Source organism: Lipophrys pholis (genome assembly GCF_963383615.2).
Source record: "Lipophrys pholis genome assembly, chromosome: 5".
Lineage (NCBI taxonomy): Eukaryota > Metazoa > Chordata > Actinopteri > Blenniiformes > Blenniidae > Lipophrys > Lipophrys pholis.
In genome coordinates this window covers 22,556,225-22,565,625 of record NC_137628.1, presented here as the reverse complement: position 1 = coordinate 22,565,625, position 9,401 = coordinate 22,556,225, and the positions used below count along the sequence as shown (strand labels likewise).

General features: G+C 42.5%; 1 protein-coding gene across 2 annotated transcripts; it reads left to right on the top strand.

The window, feature by feature from the left end:
- Positions 1–34: 34 nt before the first annotated feature.
- On the top strand, positions 35–7,932 carry mogs (mannosyl-oligosaccharide glucosidase). Of its 2 annotated transcripts, XM_080463591.1 has the most exons (6): positions 35–120; positions 2,685–3,048; positions 3,571–3,794; positions 3,906–4,099; positions 5,036–6,726; positions 6,781–7,188. In XM_080463591.1, the coding sequence occupies exons 2-6, from the start codon at positions 2,700–2,702 to the stop codon at positions 6,804–6,806; spliced, it is 2,484 nt and encodes an 827-aa protein (XP_080319717.1). In that variant the 5' UTR covers positions 35–120; positions 2,685–2,699; the 3' UTR covers positions 6,807–7,188. The 2 variants fall into 2 exon arrangements, with proteins under 2 accessions (XP_080319717.1, XP_080319718.1); XM_080463592.1 differs by having other exon boundaries at positions 43–120; positions 5,036–7,932.
- The last annotated feature ends 1,469 nt before the right edge of the window (positions 7,933–9,401 follow it).

The following is a 9,401-nucleotide window of genomic DNA, read 5'->3' as shown; positions in this document are numbered from 1 at the left end:
GCGCACGCTCTGCAACCGAGTACACGTCAGTGGAAACGGAATGGTAACCAGGAAGTGAGTGGTGAGCTTTCACAACGAGCGGCGGATAATGAGCAGCTGAGTTTCTGCTGTTCTTTTCAGGTCGGTAGCCATCTGCTCAATGAACATTTATCTAGAACCACCGGCCAGATAAAGCTCCATTATTCCGCTACAGCTGCTCGGTTGTTGGTTACAAACCAACGTTCGCGTGACGAGCAGCGTGCAGCCCTCGTCGCACCGCCGGGGCGTAGCGGCGAGTTTTACCCCCATAACGCGTTAAACAGGTGTCGCTACTGGTAGTTTTAACTTGGGTGTTGCCGAGCGTGTGCACATAGTTGAATCTGACCAATGCTCGGCCACGTAAATGTGTGTTTATCGCTTTAACCGCTGTGCCAGGTTTAACGTTAGCCAGAGGGCTTTTTTTTGTAGCCCGATAATGACGTGAAGTCCACACACGTTTTGACGCCCCCTGCAGGCCTCGCGGGAAATCAACATGCATCAACCTTGTTAGGATAGTACTGTAAAGCAGAAATCATTTTGCTTTAAAATGTAAACCTAAAATGAATAGGGTTGCTCTATATGAATGTATTTTATTATCCACCATGATATTCCCAAAGATCATACCTGATCACATGTGTTCATGTTAACCATCACTACCATCTTATTATGCACGCATAGGTTTATTCTCACACTTGAAGTAGAACGGGGACTCGGTAGAGCGCATACCTTTGCCAACACCACATTTGTCACAATGGATTACAGGGTTGTTTGATCCACGGTACCACTACTTCCATTGTTTGTCATGATTGTATGGGTGGCTTCATGTTCACTGTTTGACACAGATGTACTCACATTTTACAATTTTTGTGTGACCCCTCCTGACCTTTGACCCCCACCTGCTTATGGGAGTAATGACATCACTGCATCATGTAGCATGTCAGAGGATAGGGATTGAAAACTGAACATTTTGGTGTTGGTGTGACATCAGTCAGATTAAAACTGACCGTGGTATGACGAAAATACTTTTTTGACCTTTTTTTGACCTTGACCTTAGACCCAATCGCTCTCAATATTTATTGTGACCATCCTTGGATATAGACAAATCATCCCTGAAAATGTCATGCAATGTCATCGGGTGAATAGTTTTTGCGAAAGCCACATCCATGGCAAGAGACACTAGTCTCCACTGATCTCCTTTCATCTCCTCCATGAGGTGCCTCTCCCATCCGATTTTATGGGACATTGTTTCACAGTTTTTTGGGATTTATTTGGTAACGATTAGCAGTTAACCTCCCAAAATGTAATCGATTGGTTCTTGTATGATGACAAATCATCCCTAAAGATTTCATGCAATTCAGGTTAATAGTTTTTGCGCAAAGTTGGTAAAAAGCATAAAAACAAACCAATAAACAAACTAGAACTACACTCGGTAGAACACATACCTTTGCCAACGCCACATTTGTTTGCGGAACCGAGTCAGCCTCGTTAGCATGATAGCCGTTAACTCATATCGATGCCAGCTAGCCTGTGAGGTAGCTACATCACTGTGTGAAACACTGAGCAGGGAGCATCTCCATGGCAACAGACGCTGATCTCCATGAGGTGCCTTTCTCATCTGGTTTGAATGGGAAATTTTTTCACAGTTTGTTGGGATTTATTTGGAAACGGTAGACCATTAATGTCCCAAAATATGGTCAATTGGTCCTTGGATGATGGAAAATCATCCCTGACAATTTCATGCAATTCGGATGAGTAGTTTTTGTGAAAAGTTGGTCAAATATATACAAACCAATAAGTAAATAAATACATGCAGACGAAAACATAACCTTCCCTGAACGTTGGTTTGCAAAAGTAATAATTCTGATGCAGTCCACCTTCATTGACTGTAAATATAACTGAACTATAAAATGCTCCTATCATTATTAGTCTTAGTCAGTATCAAACACTAAAGTGCATGAAGTGCAAGTCTGTTGTCTTGATTAAAAACAAATTTGGGGGAATTTATATTTTTTCGGGGTCTCAAGAATCAACATTTTAATGTTCTGGTTGAAAATTGTATATGTGTGGTTTTGATTTAACTTTGTGCTACCTTTAACACCCATCCTGCTACTAATATCAAAGTGCAGCTTTGAAAAAGACGACTGGACGAATCTGGATAAATCAATCTTCATAAATTGTAACTCGCCTTCACACAACTTTACACTTCCGTCGCTTTGCATTTTAGCTAGATTTCCATAGATACTGCTGAGTCAAGGTTTTGTGAGGGACATTTACTTCAATATCTACTCTTCACACTTTCTCAGTTTTACTTGGTTTGGTTTAAATTTAGTTGTCAATTTGCAGATACCTACATTTGTTTTTATTTTAATAGATATTGTTACTAAGGTCTTTTTTTAATTAATAAAGAAATATACATGCAAAGCCAATGGTAAGTCTGGATGACATCGGCTTTGTGTTTGCTGTTCATGTCCTTTGTTGCAGAATAGATTTACAGCTGTTATGATCCACAGTGTTCACATTCCGTTCATAATTAGGTATACGTTATTAGTAGAGAGAAGGTATCTTTTCCGAGTTGTTGAGAAATCCCCGTTTCATGCAGACCTTTGTTCAACAGTTGCTTTGTTCTATTAGAATATATAGTGAAAAAACATCTTTCTCGTTTGCAGCTTCCGAAGGGCAGGATGGGCAGGCAGAGGAAGAGGGTGGTGACCGGTGAAGCTGTTCCACTTCCGAGGAAAGATGAGAAGCCCTCTGTGTTTCACCGCAAGGAGAAGAAAAAGAAAGTCGACATTGGAAAAGTGTTCATCAACATCTCTATTGGCCTTTGTATATTCAGCCTCATCTGGTTCTTCTACGCCCTTTACATGAGATCCAACCTGGCCAATCGGGTGGTGACTCTGCACCCGTCGCCTCCCGTCCTGGATTCCAATAGCAGCACTGCCAAGGTTTCCCCAGAGAGATTCTGGGGCTCGTATAGACCTCAAGTCTACTTTGGCATGAAAACAAGGAGCTCAAGGTCTATTGTTACAGGTACACTCTCACTTTCCGAATGAAAGTGTCAGATTTCAAAGGTTTACCCGCTGCAAGCATCCTGTTGCTTTAATGAATTGCAACAAGCTTATGCAAAGAATAAAATCTATCGAGATGTAATATTTTCTGATCTGGCCTGTGCAGATGTTTTGTCGATGGGTCTTTTGCTTGTAAGATTGCACTCATGTCACTCATGTCTGAAGTCTAAAGTACTTAAATGATGTTGATGGAGTAAATTGGTGCTTTTTTTTTTATAATTAATAGTGTGTTTTCACAGATATTTTCTTATTTTCATCTTCAGTGTTTCTGCATTGGTCTTTGTCAAATTTCATTACATTTTGGCCAAACTTCATCGCAGATGATCAATATTGTTGTAATTGTAGTTTAGGATACATCTGTTATCCATCTCAATAATTTATGTGACATAAGATTAAAATTTGACATCTGTTGTATTCATCCTCCATGCTTAAAATGAACAAATTTTCCTTTTTAAAAAAATAAATAAAAATCATTTCTCCTCAGGCATGATGTGGATGCGTCAGTTTTCTGACTTGGACATGAATCTGAGGCACACCTGCGAGCAGGGGGATCATCTGCAAAGTTATGGCTGGCTGATGCACGATGGAATCACCTTTGGCGTCCAGGAAATCCGAGACAATGACTTCACGCTGACCACAGAGTTTGTCAAGAGGATGGGAGGGGACAACGGAGGAGACTGGACCTGGAGAATCACAGCCAAGCAGCATGTGAGTCATGATTCAAGTTCCTGTGCAGGTGTCACATGATCAAAACAGTGTGTTCGGTGTCATACGTTGGCCATCAATTTGAAATAACTTATGATCGTATCCACCCACCAGAGCTCTGCACCCCAAGCACCAGTCATCTCCCTGATGTTTTACGCAGCCGCAGACACGCAGGGCTCTCTGCAGCCTCACGTGGAGGAGAGGAATCGCCTCGCCTCCATCACTGGCTTCTCGGAGGAGCTTGGAAACTTCAAGATTACCTTCCGAAAGCCCGTGACCGGGGAGTTAACCAGCGCTAAATACGCCAGGTAAGTGCACACACGCAGGACAATTACAAAGACAAGAACGCTGGAGGGAACCAAGTGAAAGTGGTTTTGTTGGAGACGTGGTTGAAGACAATCAGCAAAGAACAGTTTCTGAACTGAATCACAGAAAAAGACTTGGTGTGATAATAACTTTTCTTTTCTTGTAAATTGATTGCATTTCTTGAGACAGTAAGAAGAGGCCAGCCTCTATGAAAAAGATATGCCAGAATTCCAGAAGCATCAATCTCAATGTTTAACATACCGTAGTCCTCCTGTTTTCTGTGACTGTTTGGAACAAACAAGAAAAAATGTGGGCATTACCAAACGTGATCTCTTATTCAATGAAAGTTAAGTGACTTTAAGTGTTGACTGATAAACTGCTACATAGCGTGTGGGGCAAGAAAGAAACCCGACCACTAGATGGCAGCAGAATGAGTTGTTCAGCTTTTGTTTTCTGAACAATGTGAAATATATTATTGTAGAAACTGAATATATGTGTTATTTAAAAGAGCTGGAGCCTTTTCATCAAGGCTTGTCAAAAGGTGTTTTTCCACCTCCAGTACAATCTGTCCTTTTTCTTTAAGTTGACTGGATCAGAGCTCAGCCAGTAACACTTGAAGGGACATTTCACACGGAAGAGGGCCAGAAATGACTAAAATAGAAGGGTAGAGTTTTCACTGTAAGGATTTATAACAATTGTGTGATGATCATGCAAGAAAATTAGTTTGGAGTAAGAGAGTTTGAACAGTGCCTCCACTTATCAGTCCAACTTGAGGCGGTAACAGTTAAGCTCCAGTATGCTCAAACCCACATAAGCATATGATACTGTAAATTGCCTTGCAAAGTTGTATTCATTTGCACAAAAGTTGAAAAGACCATATTTTTCAGCTATTAGAAAACACATGGTAGGTAACATACATATGTCTCCTATGCTTGCAGTTACAACTACCTTCAGACGGTTTCTCCTGGATTAGAGAAGCTGACTGACATTGTGAAGCACAGTCTGAACCGCAGGTTCGTCTACAGCCCTCCTTCTGGTGAGAAGAGGCATTACATTGCCGTGGACACTTACAAGCCCCCTCACCACCAAAGCCACCAGAAACCTGCTGAAGAGAGAAAAGAGAGTGACTTTGTGGTTCACCAGGTGACGGTTCAAATGCCCTTTCAGATCGAAGTGCTGTTCGAGTCCGGAAGCTTCCACCGTCGACCAAACCAACTGGTGGGGTCCATCATGACTCAGGAGCTGGAGAAGAGGAAATCTGAGTTTGACGCAAAGTTTGAGAAAACGTTTGGGCTTGAAAGAAAAGTCTTTAGCCAGGCACATATCAAATTTGGCAAGGCGGCGCTCAGCAACATGTTAGGTGGAATGGGTTACTTCTATGGCCAGTCGGTGGTCCAGTCGGTCTACAATGAGTACCCACTCCTGTACCCTGAAGGTGCTTTATTCACTGCTGTCCCCTCGCGCTCTTTCTTTCCCCGAGGATTCCTTTGGGACGAGGGCTTTCACCAGCTTCTGCTGAGTAAGTGGGATCCCCAAGTGACGAGGGAGGCTATTGCCCACTGGATAGACCTCATGAATATGGAGGGTTGGATCCCCCGCGAGCAAATTCTTGGAGATGAAGCACGCAGCAAAGTCCCAGTTGAGTTTGTTGTTCAGCGGAACGAGAATGCCAACCCACCTACCCTCTTCTTAGCTCTTCAGGAACTCACTGAACAGCTCTCTTCAAATTCAGACATGGCAACGTCTCAGCTGACCCTGCCTTTCCTCCGCCGGCTCTTCCCCAGGCTGAAAACCTGGTTCGAATGGTACAACACCACGCAGACGGGACCCCTGTCTAATTCTTACCGCTGGCGTGGACGTGACAAAGACACTAATCTGTTTCTTAATCCCAAGACCCTAACCTCTGGGCTGGATGACTACCCGCGCGCCTCGCACCCCTCAGCAGACGAGCGCCACGTGGACTTGCACTGCTGGATGGCCTTGTCTTCAGGCATCATGGCCAGCATTGCTCAGCTTCTAGACGAGCCCCACGAGGACTACGAACACACACACAAGGTGCTCAGCAACAATAATCTGCTCAATGAACTGCACTGGTCTGAACAACTGCGGGCGTTTAGTGACTTTGGCAACCACACACAGGCTGTATCCCTGCAGCAGGAGAAAATTTACGTGCCGCCTGGACAGCCTCGCCATCAGTTCCCTGTGGCGCGGCTCGTGCGCTCTGTCCGTAGGGCGCCCAAACTACAGTACGTCAACGCCATGGGCTACGTTAGCTTGTTCCCCTTCTTACTGCACATCCTCCAGCCCGACTCGCCCAAACTGGAGCATATCCTCCGAGACATGAGGGACTCCAACAAGCTGTGGACGCCCTACGGCCTGCGCTCGCTCTCCAAGGCCGACCCCCTGTACATGAAGCGAAACACTGAACATGACGCCCCCTACTGGAGGGGAGCGATTTGGATTAATGTCAACTACTTGGCAGTGAGAGCCCTCCACTTCTACAGTAATTCAGAAGGGCCATACCAAGAGAAGGCAGCTGTTCTTTATGAAGAACTCAGGACTAACATTATCAATAATGTTTACAGACAGTATGTGGAAACGGGTTATATCTGGGAACAGTACAATGACAGCACTGGTCGGGGCCAAGGAAGCCACCCCTTCACTGGCTGGTCGGCCCTGACAGTACTAATGATGGCCGAACAGTACTGAATCTCAACATTTAATCGTAGTTTCTGAGATACTTAATTTATCAGGAAGTGATTGAAACAACATGGAGTGTTATAGTAAATGCAATCCGGCCAACCACACAAACAAGATCAGCAGAAATGAGCTTTTATGATCACAGTTCCTCTTCATTAAGTGTTTAATTGGAGATAGCAGTTTTCCCTTACTTACTCTCTTCAGGGATATTTCAAACAAGTGTAAATGCAGCTCCCCTCTCTTTACACGGAGCAAAGCACTGCCTTAGTTACATAGCTGGGATGTATTTTACACACTGAAATTATATTTCTGGTACATTCACTTGTCCCGCCTAATATGGTGACACGAGAAAAGAAAAAACATTTACTTTACTTTAAACCCCCCCCCCCCCCCCCTGAAAAAGAAAAAAAGAAAAAGGTTATTCTCGAAGAGGATTGAAGCTTTTGTGATAATGGTAAAATATTGGTTCATGGATGAAGGTAATAGCTATTTCACTGTTAACAAATACGTAACTGATTTAACAATTTTAGTTAATTATGGAATGAGAAATGGTGTCTGTTTCTTCTCTGCTCATAAAGAAGTTGCTGTTCATACGTGTGATTTGTAAAGCATCAGTTAATACTAATTCAACCCTTTAAAAATGTTTGCCAGTTCTCAGACTACATCAGTGTCGGCCGACTGTTTGATTGGTTTATTTAATTTCTGTTAAACAGATCTGTAATAAAAAAAAAAAAAACGACATTTTTATTTACTTTTGGTTAACAGTAAAGAATAAGTCTTAATTTACCAAATGCTCATGACGATTATCCTGAAGTGTTGCCCTGCTTGCACAGTCGCTGGAAGGACAGTTTTGAATGGACAAGTTTTGCTCTCGCTTCAGAAATAAGGGCCGTCATCTGTTATTGTGCCATTTTCTTCTTGATCTGCCAGTTCCTTTGAGTCTCTGTCTTAATGATTGACATTTTGATATTTGGTTGTTTCATCGCAGTCTTGCGACCGAACATTGCATCCAGTCTTGCCCAACACCTCTGAAATCACTTCTTTCAGCCATATTTTATACACACAGCTTGTGGTTTGACTGGCAGGGAATACAACCTTACTTTGTTTTGTTGGGAAAAAAGAATAAATGGTTTAAATATTCTCCTGTCAGTTTACTTTTTCTCTTTTTTTTGTGTTTTAACAGTTGTGCAATTCCTGATTAGAAGTCAGTAGTTTATGATTTCAGCATGAAATACAGGACAAAAAACAAACATTGGTCTTTTTTTTTTTTTTTTCTTTTCATCTCCGCTCGTAGTTTGAACTTGGTGATTTTGACTCCGACACTCTGACGGAGAAATCGCTTTGGTTGCTCGACATTGCGAACGAAATGAAAACAGTCTGCACAGGTAATTTTTTGATGTGTGCAAATTTGTAATTCAAGTATAACCTTGGGTTAATTTTATGGGATCCACTTACTTGTATTCCTCACATTTTTATATCTCACAGTGCATATCACCCCCCCCCCCCAAAAAAAATCTCCAGCTTAAGATATACATATTAATTTTATACAGTTTAATAGAGAGGCAGCATGTATGAGCCTCACAGGCAAATGTTTTTTTTTTTTTTCTTCCTTCCAGCTTGAGTATTGAAATTGCATTAACAAATCCTCGCATGTTCTGCACAGATGTCACCTCCTCTCTGTCAGATACTAGATTCAACACACTGTGACCTTACTTTAAGTACAACAGGCCGGTCCTCCATCCTTTTGTCAGATGGCACATTCGAAGGCCTCTAACTGACGTCAATTATTTTCTTTCTTTTTCATTTTTTTTTGTTAATATTTTTTATTTTATTTTTTTTACGTGGTTTCCATGGAGTGCAGTTGTGAGGTCTGTGTACTTAATTAGCTAACACCGAAAAGCATAAAGAGTACATAGATGGCAAATTCTTTTCACTCCTTGACATATGCTGGCATACATTCACACACCGGGGCGCACGGTGGCAGTGTTCTTATTAATACTCTGACACCAAATATAAAACGCGGGTACCTGGAGCACTAATACTGGCTCTCAGTATGTGTGCATGACCACTGGGCTCCAACCTCTAGACTTTTGTGAATCCTTTGAATGGGCTAAATGTGTTGCTTGTATAGCTGAAGGCTTAGCGTGGTGCTTTAAGGCTGCGTGGCTAAAAATAGTGCCTGTATCAGTTAGCAGAACGGCAGATAGACTGTGAAGCCGCAGATTGGTAGTTTAGCTGAATGCATTATGAGCAACAGTGCCAGTGTTTCTTTCCATGATAACTGTAGGTGATTACTGTGATAAAGACACTATAGCGAAGCCTGTGTACATCTTCAAAGAGGTTTCTGATTGATCATTTATGTATTTCCACGACACCGCAGCAATAAGTTGACTGATTTCTTGTGTGTATGGATTTTAAATGCTAGTGTATATTGCGTCCATGTGGAATGATTCCTTCATCTCGGTCATGAGAAGAGTTTGACCCCTTGGCCTGTTAACGCACAACGCGGTATCAAGGGATTTGGGGAGACACATGAGCCATATCCTCTGCCTTTTTGCCGGTGCTGTCAGGGGAAATGGATTCTACATCCGCTCAATGCAACTA